This window comes from Phoxinus phoxinus, assembly GCF_949152265.1.
Source record: "Phoxinus phoxinus genome assembly, chromosome: 10".
Classification (NCBI taxonomy): Eukaryota; Metazoa; Chordata; class Actinopteri; order Cypriniformes; family Leuciscidae; genus Phoxinus; species Phoxinus phoxinus.
Genome location: NC_136885.1, coordinates 6,060,145 through 6,083,136, shown reverse-complemented (window position 1 = coordinate 6,083,136; position 22,992 = coordinate 6,060,145). Strand labels below are relative to the sequence as shown.

Below are 22,992 nucleotides of genomic sequence, written 5' to 3'. Positions count from 1 at the left end.
TGTTTCTTATTTTTGTGGAAATCCTTTTTTTTTTTTTTTTTTTTTTTTTTGGTTTCATGTCTAGAAAATTCAAAAGATCAGCTTGTATTTGAAACCGAAATCTTTGTATCATTTATAAATGTCAGTTTTGATCAATTTAATGCATCATTGCTTAATTAATGTAATAACTTCTTTAAATTGTACTGACCCAAGTTTTTGAACAGTAGTGTACACATGAGTGTCTCAGGTCTGGTGGTGCTGATGGTGGACATTTTATCAAGAGATTCATCCATGCATAAATGCAGGGCCAGTCTTCTAACATAAACATCATCAGTCACGTTTCCATTGACGTCAAAGTTTGTTAAAGTGTGTGTGTGTTTGAGCAGGGTGGGCATGAGTCAGCCGGATGTGCACAGATAATGGCATTGAACAGAAAAGTTGCTAAAAAAAAAGGCTATTAGCTGCACGTAAAACCTGAACTGGTCAAGCTACTGATGTGTGTGTGTGATAACGACAGCAAATGAATCTGCCCCTCACCAAAACACCCAGAGCCCAACACACCACACACCAGCGGCGGTCTTTCCTGCAGTCAGGACATGCATTTTGCTTTTTAGTGGTGTTTGCTCAGGGAAGCATCATTAAAACCGCTGCTTATACTTGAGATTTGTTCAAATCTAGATGCTTTACACGGTTATGTGACACACACAGATGTGGATGCCTGACCAACACATTACAAGTTGGGGTGTAACAACACATCGTGTCATAATATATTGCAATACAAAAATGCAACAATATGTATCGTGGAGTTTTAGGTTCAGTACCACATTAAACTAACGATATACAATGTGTAATATAATGTATAATAATGCAATCGGGGGATATTTGTGGGTCCTGATAATGCCAAATGTCTGATGTTACCAATAAAAAGTGGCTACATTATTTTAAATACAGTATATCTAGTCGTTTATTATTTATTATTATTATTTTCAGTTTAAGAATCATTCATATTTTTATTCTGGTGTCTCTATTATCCTGTGCTTTGGGTTTCCAGCACCAAGTCGAAGCCTATTAATTTACACCCCCAATGTAATACCAAATTTACCATTTTAATCAACAGTAACAATTTTGTTAACCTTTTATATAATGTATTGGAGTATCACAATAATATCATATTGTGAGTTCAGTATCGTGACATGAGGGTATCGTTACACCCCTGGTGTGTAGTCCCACTGAACTAGTGAAATGCTCTTGAAAGTGCAATTCATACATTACATTATGATTTTCCAGTTATTTGGTTCTGTTTGCTGATCTTGAACATCTACATCCTTTTGAAAATGTGGACCGCTGTTGATCTCGAATTACCTCAAATGTTGGGCTCTACTAGAGGTTTTTCATTCTTTAATGTTCAAAAAAACATTATTTTCACATATTTTAGCTTGTTTCTGCACCTCTTTTCCCAGTCTGTCAGTAACGCTCGGTTTAGTTCATGTCTCTATGAAGCCCCTCCTTCCCAAAAGCACACTGTGCTCTGATTGGTCGGCTGGACCAGTGGTGGTGTTAAGCGCTTTGAGGGTGTTTGGGAAGTGTCGCACGTTCTCGCACCCCTTTCCATAACCTAGTTTCAACTACTAACTCACTCAACCAGGCCTCACTTTTTTTGCGCATGTCTTTTTTTAATAAACCATAAGTTGCTTTTTTGACAGCATAACAAGAACTGTTAAGGCCCGTTCACACCAAGAATTAATCTGTATTAATAACATTAAGTTTAAAAAATCTTTCTAAATTTGAAAGAATAGCAGATTCCACACCACAACTATTACGATAACGACACAGTAAAACAGTGAAGAATATAAACATTGGCAGGCAATCAGAATCATCCGGCTTTAAAGAGCATTTATATCAGCAATGACAAAAACACAGCGCATGCTGACAATAAACAGAACATTTTTGTGTGTTGGTGTGGAAGCTAATATAGTTATTAATGGAGTTATCTTTATAGTTAGATTTTGGTGTGAACAGGCCTTTAAAGTGTTCTGTTGTATTTAAAGGGTTAGTTCACATATGAAAATTGTCATCAATTACCGTATTTTCCGGAATACAAGTCATGTTTTTTTTATCTAAAATGTGCTAATGTGCATCACAGCCCATTCATAATAAAACTACAGGGGAAACTCACATTAGAATATCATGCAAAAGTTCATTTATTTCAGTAATTCAACTTAAAAGGCGAAACTAATATATTATGACTCATTACATGCAAAGTGAGATATTTCAAGTCTTTATTTGTTCTAATTGTGATGATTATGGCTTACAGCTTATGAAAACCTTTTCACAATACTCTAATTTTGAATTTGGGGTTTTTATAAGCTGTAAACCATAATCATCACAATTACAACAAATAAAGGCTTGAAATATCTCACTTTGCATGTAATGAGTCATAATATATTAGTTTCCCCTTTTAAGTTGAATTACTGAAATTAACTTTTGCATGATATACATTTTTTTTTAGTTTGACCTGTAAAATGCAGTTAACCAAATAATATTTTTCTATTTATTATATATAAAATGATTGGATTTGACACCTCAAACCATGTGTGGTGTTGAGGAGGTTTCTGCAGAAATGGTCTAGTGTTGTTCTGTCACAGACACATCAGCTTCATGCAGTCATTGAGCAGATGATCGTACAGAAGCTGAGACTGAGACCGCTGATGACCGTACTGTTATTCCTGGAGCGAGGGCTGGATTTTCAGATCGATCTCGGTGTTCCTGGACAACTCCATGGAATAGTTGGAATAATATTCAGTATCATCTGTCTCGTTCTCTTTGTCTGTGTATGAATAAAGCAGCCAGTTTCCTCTGGAATGTGTGTGTGTGTGTGTTTGAGGGGTCAGGTGTTCCCTACATAATGGCGACAAGGATGGTAATACCAGAATTTTTTTATCTTGAGGTGATATTTTTTGGTCCCCATGAGGAAAACGGCTTATAAAGCGCACAAAATTATTTAGCAAAACAGCACCTTATGCTCAGCATAAATAAAGTAAAGCATATTGACATCTAACACAATGGTGAACTTTATTAAATGTGTGTATATGCTATAAATAAATTAAATTCTCTAGACGTCATTCCATTTTTAATTCAGCTTCATTAAGTTTAAATTACAATTCTGCATGGTTTGCTACTTCAGTTCACAGTTCAGTCCACAGTTCAGTCCATTGTGGTTTATAAGGCATCTCAAATCAGTTCTGAATGTCACAACCGTGATTTGTGAAGACCCATGGGTAAAAAACATGAGAAACATCCAGTCCTGACATTTGTTGCTGTGCCGAGATGATTTGATGTTATGCGTGTCTGAGCCGCTCGGAGTGACGGTGAAGTCTTCTGACGTGCACAAACGCTGACCGTTAGCAAGCGAAAAATAGCATGAAGTTCAGAATGATTGTCTAAAAATGGCCCTTCAGATCCGTGTCTCTGATGCATCATGTACTAAAGGATCTGGAGAGGAACTTCTGCAACAGTGTCAGTGAATTTGAGGAGATTTACGCTGCTTTTAGTCGTTCAGTTTACAGACTAGTTTATAGCATACTGTATGTCCCAGAACTAAATGACTTACATATTTAGTTTTGATCACTAACGGCTGGTCATAAAGAGCCTCATTGAGGTTGATTTTGAATTTTGTGTTGTAACGTGGGAAGCAAGATAAATTCACTGGCATTGAAATGTATATTTATATACAGCTTTCTTTGATTGTGAATTCAAATGTTTCATCTTATTTCGTGAGTGTTTCAGAGTGTCTGTCCTCGTATGGCTTTGGGCTCCTCAAATATGCGGTGAGCAATTGTCTTTTTTGGCTCTCACAGTCGGTAATATGGGCATTTCCATGTCACGGTAGTCTTTGAATACTCTCTAATCTGTGGCTGTTGCTGGTTCCACTCTGAAAGCAAAAAAATGTGTTTGAGTGCACGCATTAAATATGCACATGCATGTATGTATGGATTACACAAAAGATATTTATATGATTAGAAAAAAGTGTTTTCAACATTGATAATAATCAGAAATGTTTCTTGAGCAGCAAATCATCATATTAGACTGACTTCTGAAGGATCATGTGACACTGAAGACTGGAGTAATGATGCTGAAAATTCAGCTTTAATCACAGGAATAATTACGCTTTAAAATATATTCACATAGAAATTTTAAATTGTACTAATATTTCACAATATATTACTGTTTTTACTATTTGGATCAAATGATTGCAGCATTGGTGAGCAGAAGAGACTTAAAAAAAAAAAAAAATCAGTAGTGTAAAGTGTATATAATTTATTATATATGTAAACAGTGGCCCCAAGAAGCACTGGACACTTAACCCACACATACAAATATATAAAGGTCATCACATTAAAGGGATTTTTACCTAAAAATTTAAATTATCCTATAATGTACTCGCGCTCAAGCCATTCCAGGTGTATATGACTTCCTCCTTTCACCCAAACAAAATTATATTTTAAATATATATTATATGATATGGAGTTATATTAAAAAATATCCTGCTCTTCCAAGCTTTATAAAGGGAGTGAATGGTAACCCGGAAAAAAGCCCATCCATCCATCATCATAAAAAAATAAAAAAACATATGGCTTCAGGGGGTTAATAGCGGTCTTCTGAAGCGAGGCCAGCTGCTTTCATAAATAACAAATTATGAATGCAGGTGCCCCAACAATGAAGGCCATGCTTGTCAATTCTTCATTGCATTGAAATGTGTTTTCCTCCTTTCGTCAGGGCATCTTGCAAGTCTTTGTCAGTGAATTGTGTTTTTCTCAGTTGCTCTGATCAAACATGTTATTCCCCCTAATGATATCAAGCGTATTCTTCAAAACCTCTAATGGTTTTCTGGTACAACACATTTTGGACTTATGAATAAGGCTGCCAATAATAAGGTTGTGTCTCTAGAAACATCTTCTTGTAGCCATATAATTTTTTTAAGTAATAAACTGATAAACTAATCTAATGTAATAATTGTTCTCTATAGCTTTTGTGAGCGCTCTATTGACTTGGCCGTATTTGCTTCTCAACTTTAGCACATGCACAGGCTAAATGTATGTTTGTGTAACAGGACAAGCTAATTCAGTTTTGTTATAGACTAGAGTTTCCAAAGGCTTAATTGTGTTTTAACACAGACTTAAAAACAGCGGCGTCGAATAGGGGTTGAATAATTATGACACAGCTGTATTACAAAACAAAATCCTATAACTCAAATGCATTGCATTACCGGTATATATTGACATTATCACTTTTAATTTGCCACTAAACTGTTATTTAAAAAAAACTCTGTATCTTTAGAAAAGCTTACAAAACTTACAAGAAAAGCTTTTGTAAATTATTCGTCTCCAGGTATAATAACTGTATAGTGATGCACTGCTCATATGTGACCCTGGACCAAAAAAACAAGTCACATTGGTTAATTTTTTTTAAATTGAGATTTATACATCATACGGAAGCTGAATGAAAAAGCTGTCCATTGATGTATGGCTTGTTAGGATAAGACAATATTTGTTCGAGATACAACTATTGAAAATCTGGAATCTGAGGATGCGAAAAAATCGAAACATTTTAATTGAGAAAATCTCCTTTAAAGTTGTGCATTTATGTTGGTGAGTGCTGCATTCACTCACAAAAATAAATGTTTTGTATATTTACGGTAGGAAATTTACTAAATATGTTCATGGAACATGATCTTTGCTTAATATCCTAATGATTTTTGGCATAAAAGAAAAATCTATAATTTTGACCCATACAATGCATTGTTGGCTATTGCCACAGATATACCCGTGCGTCATGTGACTGGTTTTGTGATCCAGGGTCTCATATGGATGAAACTGAAGGATGGCCTTGTTTTCAGTCCACATGCCGTGTCTTCAGACAAGACTGCACTTCTGTTCTCCTGCTTTTCCAGTAAGAGTATTTAGAGGTTTCTTCTTGCTCTTCTCGTGGGCCAGGTTGGCAGGTACTCGTCCGCTTTGGGACTAAAGAATAAATGACCCAAAATTACCCTTGGCTTTAAAACGGAGGACAATTTGCTAAATATGCCCTGTGGTGATTCAGACCTCCAACTGTTGCTGATGTTAGATCGGTTTGCTCCGTCTACGTTTGTGTAGTAGTTCTGCTGAATGTGCACGTGTTTCGCGGATGAAACGTGACTTCAGAAGACCTGGAGTATAGCGCACGACTTGCACTAAACTACTTTGATGCTTTGATTATCCAAACCCTGATGGTGGAAGAGAATAGAGAGAATATAGAGAACAAATGTAAATGCCAAAAACATCAGAAGTTTGAGTCGGGAGCGTAGACAATGGGAAACATTATTTTCCTGCACTGAAGTGAACTGAAGCGCACAAATGTATTGCATTTTAACTCCTGTCTATCAGCAGATGTCCTGATGTGTCCTTTCCTGGAGTCCATTTCCAGTCATTACGATCAGATTCATCACATGTAGATAAAACTATTTCTGAGACGCAGAAGCACAAGGTTCATCTTGCCACATCAATTCCCAAAACGGTGATTGTGTGTGTGTGTCGCGCAGCGGGATCGCCAGGCTCGTTCTGACCACGGAGCGGCAGGACTCGAGCGTCTGGGACCTGCCTCGCATCTGCAGGCCCTCTCCTGGTGTCTCTCAGAGCTGGAACCGCCTGCTGATGCAAATCTAAAACACATTTCTGTGTTTATTCAGGCCGTCATGTAAAGCAAGCACAAAGCCCTTTAATGAAGCTTGACGCTGTTTTGTAGGCACTTCAGAAAACACCAGCAGACGAGAGAGTTCGCCCAGAGTGCGACATGTTTCACACTTAGCTCATGCATTTTCTGAGTTCAGATTTGGGCACGGGAAAAGCCAAAAAGCATCCATTAAGAGTTGGAAGTGTCTTCGTGGACAGTAGATTTCAGTGTTGGCTTTGTTTAGGAAACATTAGACCCCTTTTATAGCTTTTCCTGATGCACAAGTGTTGATGGTTCTGTGAAAATAAGTGTTGTTTTGTCATTAGGAATTGGGTTTGTTCAGATTTCATTTGGGATTTTTTTGGCTTTATCCTTATTTTAAAGTTCTCCAAAAGCTTTAATAGAAACCCAACCGCTCATTGGGGTCATGACTAAAGACATGAAGAGATTTTTTTTTGCTGTTTATCATCTTTTCTTGCTCCTCCATATTTAAGACATGTTCTTTAGTTCAACATTGTTCTTTAATAAATGACAGTTTTGATGTTTCACAGCATTGAATATCCTGCTGATCAACAGAAAAATACTCTTTAAAGCCTGGGTGTTCAATCCTGCTCATGGAGGCCCAACGTTCAGCTCTAACCCCAATTAAACCAGCTAATCAAGATCTTTCTGGCGACACTAGAAACTTCCAGACAGATGGGTTGAGGCAGGTTTGAGCTAAACACTTTCGTCTTCAAAACACAAATGAAGATATTGTTCGTGAAACTGGAGACATTTCTGTCCTTCCTTTCAGAGTCAATTTCACCAAATCCTTCGAGCTTCAAAATGACACGCTTGACTGAATCTGAAAGTTTTCTCTCTGGAATCAGCTCCACAATATGAAAATAATACATTTCATAAGTATCCCCAGAAACTAGTGTAAATTGAGCCAGGTTTTTTTTGCAGAATTTACATGAATGTAGAACCGCAACAAATCGGTGATTTCAAGTTTTTCACCTTCACATGACAATACTTTTGATTAGTTTAAAGTTAACTCAAATGATTGAAAACCTCAAAATATTTTGCATTCACCTTCAATGCGGAAGTTAGCCGTTTTCAGTGATTGTGTGGGCTCTTCTACTTCATATTCAACCATGACTTGACCGCACTGACGCTATTGTATGAGAACTGAACTGACCTGGTCGAAGACATCACTGTTTTATAGACTAATTTAATAATAGATGAGATTTACAATGGAACTGAATCAACACTGAATAATGACACTATTTTCTTTTAGAGATGAAATTAACTCTTTTTGCATCATTGAATAATTTTCCTGTTATCACTGTAAAGCTTCTTTTGAAACGATCTGTATTGTATAAAGCGCTGTATACAGGTGAACTCAAAAAATTAGATTATGGTGCAAAAGTTCATTTATTTCAGTAATTCAACTTAAAAGGTGAAACTAATATATTATATAGACTCATTACATGCAAAGTGAGATATTCCAAGCCTTTATTTGTTATCATTTTGATGATTATGGCTTACAGATTATGAAAAGCTTTTCACAATATTCTAATTTTGAATTTGGGGTTTTCATAATCTGTAAGCCATAATCAAGTAATAATCATAATTAAGTTGAATTACTGAAATAAATCAACTTTTGCACGATATTCTTTTTAATATCGTGCAAAATAATTGTTCTATTTTTTTTAGTTTCACCTGTAAATAAAGGCGACTTGTCCTCCAATTCATAAGCCGCTATAGGTGAATAATGGGATGAATAACTATTCGCTGTATATGGTTTATGAAATGTTTATGATTTCGATAATAAATTAAAATTAAAGCTGGAAGCAGCATTTAGCGGGGTTCAAGCTTTTAAGGCCTTTAAGCACACAAGCATCAAAATACATTACGTTTTATTTAGCTAGCTTTTATTTTTTATACTTTGATTACCTCTCCTCGATTTTTGTACTACCATCTGGCAAAGTTTCAAGGCTCCAGCACTTATGGTTTGGGCTGCACGATGCATTTTAGGGGAAAATAATAATAATAATAAAAACCTTAACAATTACAAGGTTTCAGCACTTTGTGCTTGAACCCCTAATAATATGATAGTAGCAGTTTTCAATATTAAGCAGCATAACTGGCTGTTTTTGTACAGCTCAAATAACTGGAAGCGAATGAGACCAGAAGCCGCGACACATTGAAGTTAGAATAGGAATGCGTTAAGAATGAGATAAATAGGCTCTGGAAAATAAAGAAAGATGTGTATGGTATATATTACTAATGGAGCTGAGTGTGTTCTCTGCAGGAGGAGTGTTTCCTCAACTTGGAGGCTCCCATCAGTAGGGTTTGTGGGTATGATACGCCCTTCCCGCACATCTTTGAGCCCTTCTACATCCCAGATAAGTGGAAGTGCTTCGAGGCCGTCAAGCGCATGATCAACTACTGAGCACACAGGTGAGATTCTTCTGTCACATTATTATTTGACCCTGTAAACTGAAGCCTGAACCTAAAGCCTATCATATTTAATACTTAAAGGATAATTCCGGTATTTAACACCTTGAGTCTATATTGTAGTTTGTTTTGGATGAACAAGAGTGGTGGACAACATTTTTTTGACAATGGTTCCTCTCTCGAGTTTTTGACTATAATAGAATTGGCCATGGACCCATTTAACATTGGAGTCGATGGGCATGTCCGAAAATGTAATTAAAACAGCCAATAATGTTCGTTTACAAAACTGTTTAATTTTTTTTATGGGCTTGTTCTTGTTGGCTGTTTTTCTAGCAAGATCTGGCTACATGAATGAGTCAGCTCGCGCCTCTTTCCCTGTGATTGTCTTGCACTGCGCATGCAGAAAAGATGCACGTTTAAATGCCTCATTAACTAGTTGTTCAGTTCGTTCCGTACACACGGCGTAGATGTTTTTGCAAATGCGGTTGTCCCTACCTAAAGTTTTTCAGGAGTGGGATAGTTCACCCAAAAATGAAAATTCTGTCATTAATACTCACCCTCGTGTCGTTCCAAACCCGTAAGACTTTTGTTCATCTTCAGAACACAAATGAATATATTTTTGATGAAATCTGAGAAATTTATGTTCCTCCATTGACAGCTACTGTACGCAACTACCACTTAAACGCTTCAAAAAGTTAATAAAGAGATTGTAAAACTAATCCATAATGAATTGAGCAGTTTAGTCCAAATTTTCTATATATATTTCTTTTATTATTTAAAAAATTTTGAAGATGCTTTTATCCAAAGCAACTTGCATTGCATTTCAAGGTACACATTTACATTCTTATCAGTTCTTATATGTCTTGATTGATGTCAATGATGACATCTTATATGATGAACTGATTGAATTTAGTCCTTTTTATTCACAAATAAACATTCATCTACTCACACATCAGTTGTGGTAAAGCACGTTTGAGCTTCAGCAATGAGGTTTGTTCTCGCAAATTCAGTTGAGCTTCTGTTTGTTCTCTGATCAATCTTTATATGTGAATTAAAGACTCAATTCAATCTGTTCATCATATAAAGCGATCGAGTCTATTCAGAATTTTTTCGCTAAACCTCTCAATTCATTTGGATTAGTTTTAAAATCTCTTTATTAATTTTTTGAAGCATCAAAGTTTCAGTTGCGTAGCTGTCAATGGAGGGACGGAAATCTCTCCGATTTCATCAAAAAGATCTTCATTTGTGTTTCAAAGATGAACGGAAGTCTTACGGGTTTGGGACGACATGAGGGTGAGTAAATGAAGGTGATTTTTGGGGGAACTATCCCTTTAATTCAGTTACAGAATCTGGTTCGCACTCCTGTAAATGACTGAGCTCTGTGTGTACAGTACAGGATTAAGTACTAAAAGGTGAACTGACAATCGAATTTAGCTCGTGTAGATACTATTGGCATATAGAACCAGCAAAACTGAAGTCATGTGATCCAGAACTACTGAACACAGACCCAGAACCTGTTTGTTTGTTTATTTGTTTGTTTGTTTATTCACAGGCAATACAGACTGAGAACTTCATCAGTGAACAAACCAGTCAATCCCACAGCCAAGTCCCTGCCTGTAGATAGGACCATGTTACCGGACAGGCTGTCATCTTTTGGGAAACTCCAGAAAGCGTCGTTGATCGTGTGTCTAGAGGGTGAATGGTGATTTGTGAACACTAACATGTAGACCTCACACGGGTGCTGTGCTCTTCTCTTTCCGTATCTGTGCTCTCACCCTGTACACTTTTTATTCATCTTAAATTGAATTGAGGCTGGATCTTGCGTGTTTTGATTGTCAACAGTTTGTGAATTTACCATCCTATTTGTAATATCTTTGATTTAATTGAATAAATAATCTCTGCTTTAAGACTTAGTGAGCTGCCTTGCTGTCACAGACGGATGCTGAGCGTCAGGACTTCCACCGCAAACCGTGGACAGAATATAAAGATAAAACGGCATCTTTCATTTTGGTCGTAGTGACAGTGGTATGTGACCGCAGCGCTCGAGGCTGGGTGTGGCCGCTCGGATGACCTCAGGTTGAGTGTATTCTAGCGTCCAGTGCACTCACACCGTGTCATTACTCACTTAAGCATATTAAATCCAGTCCCAGTGATCTTCAGAGACGCTCTGCTGAGTTCGGCCTGCTGGGAGGCCCAGGTCTGTGTGATCGCTCACTGAGGAACCTACATAGATGACTGACACATGCTTGAATGAATCTGTCAGCGATGGCTTCCCCAGATTGACAGATTTTAATTAAGATCCACATGCAGTACAGAAACAAAACCAAAATCCAGACATTGACAAACCGAATTAGACTGTTAGCAAACAACACAATACGTCAAAGGTTAAAGGATTAGGTCACTTCAAAATAAAAAATTCCTGATCATTTACTCACCCACACGTCATCACAGACAAAGCTGCTTTAATGCAAGGGCTTACCTGGCCTGAAGCCCAGGGGCCTCCCATGTTCAGGGGCCTCCCATGTTCAGGGGCCTCCCATGTTCAGGGGCCTCCCATGTTCAGGTTCATGATGAGCTGAAAAGGTCATATTGTTTTGTAACTTGTCAGGTTGTCTGTCAATCACTGTAATCGCACGTTACATGTCTGCGACAGTTTCTTTTCCATGCATTATTTTATTATATCCATGTTTATGGTTAGTTACAGTCAAATCATATAAAACAGTGAAATCGCTCTCGAACTCTTCTGTCTCGCCTGCACTCGAGACGGTGACTGGAGCTGAGCTCCACTGAAAGGCTTCTTTCCTATTGGTTGTCGCTCGCGAAAATCGCTTCTCATTTGCATAAAGTTGAAATTTCTCAACTTTTGTCGCGTGTCTCTTGTTGCTTGTCGCCAATGGTCAGTGCATCACGTGATCAACTGCTAAATTCAAACTCGCGCTCGCGCGTTGGCTGGCGCTGAGACGGAGGTGCTCAGACTCGTCAAAAAATCACAATTATTCAGTTTTTTTCTACCACATAATTTTTATTTTAGGTTTCAGACATTTAAAATCACTTAAGTACAAAAAAAACCAATGAATTTGAGTTTGTAAAATACACACTGATGTCAATAATGATCCTTTCCATTATAATAAGACGACACGTTTTATTCATATCAGATACACATTGTGTAAGTGGGTCTACATTTCACCCTATTCTTCTCCCAGTTCACCAGCCACTTACTTTCATGTGTTTCGGGAGAAGTGGAGGACGTGTTGTAAATCCAACAGATCCGATTCTCTGGACTGTGGCACAAACTAACATGGCGCCGCCCATCGTGCATACAGCTCAACTAACGCGATCGTCATAAAGGCGTTTAAACAACAAAACACACATCCACACATAGATATTAAACTTTTTTTTTTTAAATGAGACTCTATAAATCGAGGGGATGGGGGCCTACAAAACCTCTCAGCCCCGGGGCCTAACATTAGGTTACGGCGGCTCTGATCACAGATATTCATGTCTTTCTTTCTTCATTTATTTGAAAAGACATTCCACGATTTTTCTCCATATAGTGACTTCAACGGTTTGAAGGTCCAAATTGTAGTGTCAGTGCCGCTTTAAAGTCTCTACACGATCCCAGCTGAGGAATAAGAGTCTTATTTAAAAAAATTTTTTTAAATACATTTATATACTATTTAACCACAAATGCTCGTCTTGCACCAGCTCTGTGATGTGCCACAGATTTTAGGTCATTTTTAAGTTGTCATGCATCACAAACAACTAGCGCTGGGGAGTCCACTGAATAGCCCTACGGTTGACCGTCGCTGTGCGAAATCACTCTTGTTCACTCATTCCCTACTCCCTATAAAGTGCATGGCAGATAAATATCAGAAATAAGTGAACGAAATGAAGCGAGTAATTCGGACACGTGTTGTGTCGTGCGTCAGAGAGCTGGAGCTCTCGCAGAAACTACTTTCTCACATCTTGATCCTACACCTGACCAGTGTTGGGGAAAGTTGCTTTTAAACGTAATGCGTTACAATATTGCGTCACTCCCTGAAAAAAGGAACTAATTGCGTTACGTAGTTACTTTTTACGGAAAGTAATGCTGGTTGGCTTGTGGGACTCCTGAAGCAGCTGACGGGTACCGGCAGGCCAAGCGAACTGCAGCCCGGGTGGTTGTGGAGGCAAAAACTCGGGCCTGGGAGGAGTTCGGTGAGGCCATGGAAAAGGACTATCGGCTGGCCTCGAAGAGATTCTGGCAAACCGTCCGGCGACTCAGGAGAGGGAAGCAGTGCCCTACCAACGCTGTTTACAGTGGAGGTGGGCAGCTGTTGACCTCAACTGGGGATGTTGTCGGACGGTGGAAGGAATACTTCGAGGATCTCCTCAATCCCGCCGTCACGTCTTCCATGGAGGAAGCAGAGGCTGAGGTCTCAGAGGTGGACTCGTCCATCACCCAAGCTGAAGTCACCGGGGTAGTCAAAAAACTCCTCGGTGGCAAGGCACCGGGGGTGGATGAGATCCGCCCTGAGTACCTCAAGTCTCTGGATGTTGTGGGGCTGTCTTGGCTGACACGCCTCTGCAGCATCGCGTGGCGGTCGGGGACAGTGCCTCTGGGATGGCAGACCGGGGTGGTGGTCCCTCTTTTTAAGAAGGGGGACCGGAGGGTGTGTTCCAACTATAGGGGGATCACACTTCTCAGCCTCCCTGGGAAAGTCTATGCCAGGGTACTGGAGAGGAGAATACGGCCGATAGTAGAACCTCGGATTCAGGAGGAACAGTGCGGTTTTCGTCCGGGCCGTGGAACACTGGACCAACTCTATACCCTCTACAGGGTGCTGGAGGGTTCATGGGAGTTTGCCCAACCAATCCACATGTGCTTTGTGGATTTGGAGAAGGCATTCGACTGTGTCCCTCGTGGCGGCCTGTGGAGGGTGCTCCGGGAGTATGGGGTCCGGGGTCCTTTGCTAAGGGCTGTCCGGTCCCTGTACGACCGAAGCAGGAGCTTGGTTCGCATTGCCGGCAGTAAGTCAGACTTCTTCCCGGTGCATGTTGGACTCCGGCAGGGCTGCCCTTTGTCGCCGGTTCTGTTCATAATTTTTATGGACAGAATTTCTAGGCGCAGCCAGGGGCCGGAGGGTGTCTGGTTTGGGAACAACACGATTTCGTCTCTGCTCTTTGCGGATGATGTTGTCGTGTTGGCCCCATCAGACCAGGACCTTCAGCATGCACTGGGACGGTTTGCAGCCGAGTGTGAAGCGGCTGGGATGAGAATCAGCACCTCCAAATCCGAGGCCATGGTCCTCAGTCGGAAAAAGGTGGCTTGCCTACTTCAGGTTGGTGGAGAGTTCCTGCCTCAAGTGGAGGAGTTCAAGTATCTTGGGGTCTTGTTCACGAGTGAGGGAAGGATGGAACGGGAGATTGACAGACGGATCGGTGCAGCTTCCGCAGTAATGCGGACGATGTACCGGTCTGTCGTGGTGAAGAAAGAGCTGAGCCGCAAGGCGAAGCTCTCGATTTACCGGTCAATCTACGTTCCTACTCTCACCTATGGTCATGAGCTTTGGGTCATGACCGAAAGGACAAGATCCCGGATACAGGCGGCCGAAATGAGCTTTCTCCGCAGGGTGGCTGGGCGATCCCTTAGAGATAGGGTGAGGAGCTCGGCCACTCGGGAGGAGCTCAGAGTAGAGCCGCTGCTCCTCCACATCGAGAGGGGTCAGCTGAGGTGGCTCGGGCATCTGTTCCGGATGCCTCCTGGACGCCTTCCCGGGAAGGTGTTCCGGGCATGTCCCACCGGGAGGAGACCCCGGGGAAGACCTAGGACACGCTGGAGAGACTATGTCTCTCGGCTGGCCTGGGAACGCCTCGGTGTCCCCCCGGAAGAGCTAGAGGAAGTGGCTAGGGAAAGGGAAGTCTGGGCATCTCTGCTTAGACTGCTGCCCCCGCGACCCGGCCCCGGATAAGCGGAAGAAGATGGATGGATGGTAATGCGTTACGTTACTTCTGTGTAACTTTTTCTGGGCTGGGCTTGTTGGTTGTTTTATAATAACACAAAACAAAGGAGATGTTCACACCAGAAGTGAAATAAATAAAGACTCAGGCTGAAGAAAATGCAAATTACGTCTGAGAGAAAGTTCAACACTCTTACTTTAGATAAACATCACATTTGTGATTTTACCGATAAAGTAATTTTTGCTTGGTATGGTTGAATTGGATCCATCGAAAGTCGGCAACAAAAACATTGGTTCATAAAGTGATTAAATACATAGTATATTTGTGTTATTTAACATTTCATCATTGCAGGTTTGTGTAATAGTGTGATCTTGCATTTCTCTTTTTTTTTGCCTGCTCACATTTATTCTAGATCTACAATACCCATCATGTTCACACACACACTTCTGCACTTGCTCACGATTCCTCTCCGCATGCCGACAGGACAGCTGTCAGTCAATGAATGGGAAACAGTGACTTGCGTTACTTATTTGAAAGAGTAACTCGGATATTTTGTTATTCTAAATTTGAAAGTAACGTGTTTCTTTAGTTACTTGAGGGAAAACAAACTCCGGTCACTTGTAATGTGAAACCCCGACACTGCATCTGGCTTACTTTAGAAGTAGATGAGTTATATTGACAGCTTTGTAGTTTTATATTTATTGCATGTATATAGAATCAATTAATGTGGTTTTCCATGGTTAAACTAATTTGTGTTCATAAAACTAACCATAAATCAATGAAGACTTGCATCAAGAATAAACGCATCAATAAGTGTACGGTACATTATTCCATGTGTTTCTGTATGTATTGTTTATTTGTAGGATCTTTAACTCTCCTGTCTATGCAGTTTAAGACGACGATCACCCAACGATTATAATGAGAGGAGTTCATTAAAGAACAGGCCTGCCTTCTTTCTCGTGCATTTAATTCTGATATAATATTCCACCACAGCTAAAAAAAAAATAAAAAAAGGTATTAGCAACCAGGAAATTATGTTGATAGCTACACATTACAAGGTAATGTCATCAGTATATTGGTCTAATTTGGACAGTCACGCTAAACGTGTGCTTTAATAAGGGGAATTTAGGTTTCATGCTGGAAGAAAATGTGCATAATGTCTGCAGTCTTTTATTATTCCTGTTTTGATGTAGAATAAATGGAATCAAACTCCCACACAAACAACCAAAGAACTAAATTGTGTGTGTGTGTATATATATATATATATATATATATCAAGCACTAGTATTAATAAATAAATAAAATGTATACTAAAATGTTATGTAATTAAATGGAACAAGGATAACCTTGGTCAAGTACATTCAGCCAAATGTAGTGAAGTGAATTGCATTTTATTTCCTTTTAATCCGAGACTTTGTGTTCTTTCAAGCCCTTTTTAAACATTTTACAGTATGTAAAGATCATTCAGCTGATTGCTCAAGAATATATGGAATATCACATATTTAAGATGCATCTTTCATATATACCCAAGAAAAGCACGACATGGAAAAACTAAAGACTGTAGCTTGAATGCAGTGCAAGGTGTTGGGATGAAAGCATCTGCCAAATGTAAACCGCAGTAATGCAGTTGTGCACATGGATTAACACTTTGATTTCATGCATAAATCCGAGTTCTAGAACTTGAAACTGGTTCTCATATATAAACAGTGCCAAAAAAAAAAAGTCAGGTAGTTTTCAGCATGCTAGATCTTGACTTGATGATTTCCCTGTAAGAGTTACAGTAGTTTATGAAACTGAAGAAGTTCATTACTCAGAGGAGCTTCACATACAGTAGATATTGACATAAGATCCAATTGAAGAATGGATCCCTGAGACAAACTAAAGTCACTTTCACTTCAGTAATAACAGCTAAATAGAACTAAAATATAATCATTAAAGGTTTATGTCACCTAGTGACCAACGTCAAATAATAAACTCAGGTCCCAGCCACAGAAACCCAACAGACAGTCAAAGTTGATTACAAAAGAATACACTTTATTAATGGGCCAGCAAGCACTAAAATAGAAAATACTGATACGGAGGGGAAAGAGTTCACTAAAATCAAGTCTCTGAAACTATTTAGAAAGAGGTTAAGAGTCAGTGATTGAGTGGCTTCTCGGTGGTCCGCTCCAGCTGTCCTCCCTCAAAGCAATCGAACGAACACGTCCAGAGGATCACGGTAGTCGTCAGACCCACAGGAGAAAGTTACGGTACTCTAGGCAGCGAGCGTCGAGGGAGATCTTGGTGTAACCAAGGCAGTCTTCACAGCAGCACTGGGCCCAGGACCCCAAGATGGATAAGTCAGAGGCTAGAAAAGAATGCCAAGAATAACCACCCACAGCACAGATAGCAGAGGTCGCACACACTGTGATACGATAAAATATAGTTACGGCCCTTCAGGCAACAATAGTGAGCGTTGAGGGAGGTTCGAGGATAGCCACACGGTCTTCAGGACGACACCAGACACTGGAACCACAGGATGGGTATTGCTGAGGCTAGAAGCAATCAACCACAATGAACACCAACAGCACAGCTAGCAAAAGGACACATTCACACTGTGTGATAGTAAAATATAGTTACGGCCCTTCAGGCAACAATAGCGAGCGTTGAGGGAGGTTCGAGGATAGCCACACGGTCTTCAGGACGACACCAGACACTGGAACCACAGGATGGGTATTGCTGAGGCTAGAAGCAATCAACCACAATGAACACCAACAGCACAGCTAGCAAAAGGACACATTCACACTGTGTGATAGTAAAATATAGTTACGGCCCTTCAGGCAACAATAGCGAGCGTTGAGGGAGGTTCGAGGATAGCCACACGGTCTTCAGGACGACACCAGACACTGGAACCACAGGATGGGCGCTTCAGGCAACAATAGCAGGCGTTGAGGAAATCCAACTGCAGCACACAGTGTTCAAGCAGAGAGGCCTGGGAACCTGGGATCCATTTACAGAGCAGGAGTGTGCATTGACCACAACGGCAGCCGATCAACCGCCACCAGCCACCTCTCTCTTCCAAATAACCAGTTTTTATCTCTTTCAACCCAGGCATGTCCAGCTGGTAAACAATTAGTCACTAATTGCAATCATCAGCAGCAAGGCAGAGGCAATAATAAAGTCACTCAATGACAGGAAGTATCGGCCAAATATGGGTAAAAAGGTGGAGCATGATAACGAGTTCTAATAAACAAATTACGTCACATTAGCAGGGGAGGAAACACAGTCCAAATATGGGCATAGTAATAAAACAGGAAGCGGGTTGCCAGGTTTGTCCATTAGCGGGTGTCTAAAAAGAGTCAAGTAGGGCAGAATGAGTAAATGGCAACAACAAAACCCACTACAAATATGATGCACTCACAGTGAATAATCACTACAATTCAGAGTGCAAATATGTTCATGCACACAGTAAACACCATCACACATGATACACTGCACACAGTAAGGCCCTAATGTCTCTACTAATTAGGCAACAAAAGAAAAAGAAAACAACTAGATCAACCTGTGACATTTCCCCCCCACTTTTCTAATGGTCGTCCCGACCACCATCTATATGTGCCCGTACCTGGTTGGGGGCTGCCCCCTGGTGGATCTTTGTGACCGCCTTACTGCCCCACCTGTTGGACTCATCATAGGTGGCTTGGCGGACAGGGCACGATTTCAGGCTGTATTCTGTGCTCCGGTTCACCTGTCAGCTCTTCGGTCAACTGGCCTGGGGTCTGTGCCGTTGGGTCTATTCCTCCGGCTGTAGTCAGCAGACCTCTCTCTGGGTTTGGTATGACTGAAGCTGCGGCGGGTGTATGGCCAGCGAGCAAGTGCTGGTTGGCGAGTGGAGCGACTATGATCGGATACCAGGACATGGCATTTGGATGGCTTGTAGATGGTTCCCCTTCTAAAGGCTCCTCTCTTGATAAGTTCACGGGGCAACAGCGCAGATTATTGCGGTGGATGGTCTTAGTGGGGCCTTCATGGCCTTCTGGACGGATCACATAGACAGGTCGATCTGCTCGAGGTCGGACTACCACCACCCAGACATCCGGGCCCCAACGTGGTGCCAGCTTGCCCTTTGCACGTCTGCGAAAATTCCTCGGGAGGACTCGTTCACCTGGCAGAAGGGAATCCACCTTGGCCCGTCGATTATACCTTTGCTGGTCCTTCTGTTGCCGCCTCTCAGAATTTTCCTTTACCATATTGTAGGCTTGTGTCAGAGTTCTATAGTGTTGCTTCACCCAATCTGACAGGGAATATCTTGGTACAGGAGGGGATGAGTTTACGACCCAGTCCACTGGAAGGCGCGCATGCCGGCCGAAGACAATGAAATGTGGAGTCATACCAGTGGAACCATGGGTGGTGTTATTATAAGCCTGTAGTAACGCAGGGAGACTCTGTGGCCAGTGGTTCTGTTCAGCTTCTGAAAGCGAACTAAGGAGAGACAGCAATGTTTGATTAAACCTCTCGCACGCGCCATTACCTTGAGGATGATAAGGGGTGGTTCGGGACTGTTTGCATCCATACAACTGGCAGAGTTGTTCCATTACTGCTGACTGAAAGGCCCCCCCACGGTCAGAGAGGATCCTTTCTGGGCACCCCACCACCTGGATCACGGCACTATACAGGGATTTGGCTGTGGTGGTTGCAGACTGGTCCTTTGTTGGTACTGCAAAGGCAAACTTGGAGAAGAGGTCGGTCATGACTAATATATAAGGGAAAGGGTCCCCTGGTCTTCCCAGTGACAGGTAGTCAATTCCCAATACCTCAAAGGGGTAGGACGTGGAAATAGGTGCCAGGGGAGCTCTTATCTCAGGTCCAGGCTTCTGTCGGAGACAACGAGGACAAGTCGCAGTCCAGGTCTCCACGCTCTTCAGCATGCTGGGCCAAAAGAACCGTCTCCTCAACACTGACCAGACCTTCTCTGCTCCTTGATGGCCCAAGCTTTCATGATACTGTCGCCATAGCTCTCGCGCTTCCTGCTCTGGGACCAACACTTGCCAATATATCTCGCCTGTCCTTGGGTCGGTGCATCTGCGTTGCAATTGTTTGTCATGAATTTCAATACGTTCCCACTCAAGCAGGAGTCGCTTTACCTGTTGAGGAGCCCTTTTCCGTTCCTGAGGTGGTGGAAGCGTGTTTGCAGCCTTCCAGGTCCACAGGAGTTGCAGCCCTGGGTCCTGAAACTGGCAGTTATACCACCAGTCTGGAGCCTGATGGATGTCCTCTGCAGAGCTGGCCGAATCAGCTGGTCCAGCCACCACCCCTACCACAGCATCGACACACTCGCCTGGCAACCTGGAAAGGGCATCAGCATTTTTATTAGTTCTACCAGGGCGAAACTTGATGGTATACTGGTAGTTGGCCAGCTGGTTCACCCATCGTTGCTCCACAGCTCCCAGGTTAGCAGTGGCTAGATGTACAAGCGGACTGTTATCAGTAAAAACGTCTATGGTGGCCCCCCACAGGTAGTCCTTAAACTTCTCTGTTATGGCCCATTTCAGAGCCAAAAGTTCAAGTTTGAATGAGCTGTAATTTTGGTCATTTCTTTCCGTAAGGTGCAGACTCCGGCTGGCAAAAGCTATGACTCTCTCTTGTCCATCCTGTTCTTGGGCCAATACTGCTCCCAAGCCTTCCAGGCTGGCATCAGTAAACAGCCGGAAGGGCAGAGAGAAGTCAGCGTATGCAAGGACTGGGGCACATACCAAGGTTTTTTTAAGCCTGTCAAAGGAGTCCTGACAAGCTTCCGTCCAATTCACCTGGGTCTTTCCCTGTCGAGCAGTGGCCGTTCCTTTCAGCAAGGCATGAAGAGGGGCAGCAAGTTGTGAAAATCCATGAATAAATCTCCTGTAATACCCTGCGAAGCCCAGAAAGGAACGCACCTGTTTGATGGTTTGTGGGACAGGCCATTCCTCCACCACAGCTGTCTTCTGAGGGTCAGTCGCTACTCCCCGGTTGCTGATGACGTGGCCCAAGTAGGTTACCTGTTGCTGAAACAACTTGCACTTCCTTGGTTGCAACTTCAGGCCATGCTCATACAACTTCCGAAACACCTGTTCCAAATGGTGAAGATGGCTGTCAAAGTCAGGGGAGAACACGACCACATCATCTAAATAAATTAACAAAAAGTCATGCACCATGGACCCCAAGCACCTCTGCATGAGCCTCTGGAAGGTCGCTGGTGCGTTGCACAGGCCAAAAGGCATACGGTCAAATTCATAGAGGCCCATCGGGGTGGTGAATGCGGTCTTCTGGCGGTCTTGGGGGTCCATTTCAACTTGCCAGTATCCGCTAGCAAGGTCAAGTGTGGAATACCATTGGGCCCTCTTCAGCCCCGTGAGGGACTCTTCGATGCGAGGTAGTGGATATGCATCCTTGTGTGTAACTGCATTCAGCTTACGATAGTCCACACAGAACCTCCAACTGCCATCTTTCTTTTTGACCAGGACTACCGGTGCTGCCCATGGACTGGAGCTTTCACGGACCACCCCACTGTCTAGCATGCCCTGCAGAAGGGTCCTCAGTTCCGGATAAAGAGTCGGGGGGACGGGACGGTAGCGTTCTCGAGAGGGTGGAGCAGCACCCGTGGGTATCTGATGCTGTACAGCATTGGTTCTGCCAAAGTCATCATCATGCGCGGCAAACACACTGCTCCACTTCTTTAAGAGCTGCAGGAGGCATTGATGTTGATCTGTGTTCAGGCCATCTCCCCCAATGGCAAAGACAGGATGTGGATCTGTAAGAGTAGGGGGTTTGGAAGAGTTAGTCACAGCTCGAATTGACACTTCCACAGCTCCAGAGGAGTCAGGCTGGACCACTAATTCCTGGCCCATTTGGACATCACACTCGTCAGCCTGCGTCACCTTAGCCAATGGTCGGCGCAGTGGGACCTCTACTGGATAAGGATTTGGGTTGCACATTCTCATTGGCAGCTTACCTCCACTCACCACCACTAGGGACCGTGCTACATACCATTCCCCATCCTGATCCTCAAGGGGTTCTATTAACGCATTGTGGATTGCCTTGGGGGCTCCTTCCTGAAGTTGAGCCCATACCACCATCTCAGACTCAGGGGGGATAACCACCGGTGGCTGCCGGGGAAGTCGAGCAACCCCTTGAAAAGGAATGGCAGGCCCTTCAGCTGTCACCCTCTGGCAGACGGAGAAGGCTTGTTCCCAAACTTGACCTGCTACAGGCGACACAAGAGACTTAAAAGCTGCCAACCCAGGGTGCTTACCCTTGGCCAATTCATCCCAACAGTGTGCAATTACGTTCATGCCTAGAATGGCATGGTCTGCTCCCATACACCCATCTTCAACCACCACCATACCCTTCTGTGGAACCTGGACACCTCCAACAGCAAAATCAACAACCGCATAGCCAACATACGGTATCTGCAATCCATTAACAGCTCGTAAGGTTAGCCAAGGAGAGTCATGGGCACAATTCATGTCAATATCTCCAAAATGTCTTGTAAAGAAGGCTTTACTCACCAGGGTAACTTGGGAGCCTGTGTCAAGGACACAAGAGATCATTTTCCCATTAGCCTCCACCTCAACGCGTGGACACTCTCCAACAAGCTGGGACTTGGTGGTCACTCCAGCAGAGTGAGCGACCATCCCTGCCACACGCCCCTTGGTGGCAGGGGGCACTAAAAACCCGAAGTTGATCTGCGACGAGTTGGACAATACCTCTGGATGTGCCCAACTCCTCCACAGTCCCTGCATATAGGCCTCCCCTCTGCATCCCATTGGAAGGACCCCCTGCCTGGTGGTGTCTGTTGAGGTCTTGATTGTACGATTGGACCGATGGGCGGCTGGGGTAGGACGTTAGTTAGGGGTGGGACAGTGGACTGACTGGCCATTAGAGGGGTAGGTGATATCTGTTTGCGGAGTTCCT

The 22,992-nt window shown here is 42.5% G+C and overlaps 1 protein-coding gene across 2 annotated transcripts in view; it reads left to right on the top strand.

The window, feature by feature from the left end:
• The window catches only part of bckdhb (branched chain keto acid dehydrogenase E1 subunit beta), a 98,691-nt gene extending 87,658 nt beyond the window's left edge, over positions 1-11,033 (top strand). Inside the window, exons 10-11 of one of the 2 annotated variants that reach the window (XM_079624929.1) lie at positions 8,981-9,129; positions 10,679-11,033. In XM_079624929.1, coding sequence (XP_079481055.1) covers positions 8,981-9,121 — 141 coding nt within the window. In that variant the 3' untranslated portion in view covers positions 9,122-9,129; positions 10,679-11,033. Of the gene's footprint in view, positions 1-8,961; positions 9,130-10,678 lie in introns of both variants that reach the window. The other variant, XM_079624928.1, reaches the window with a different exon arrangement.
• The last annotated feature ends 11,959 nt before the right edge of the window (positions 11,034-22,992 follow it).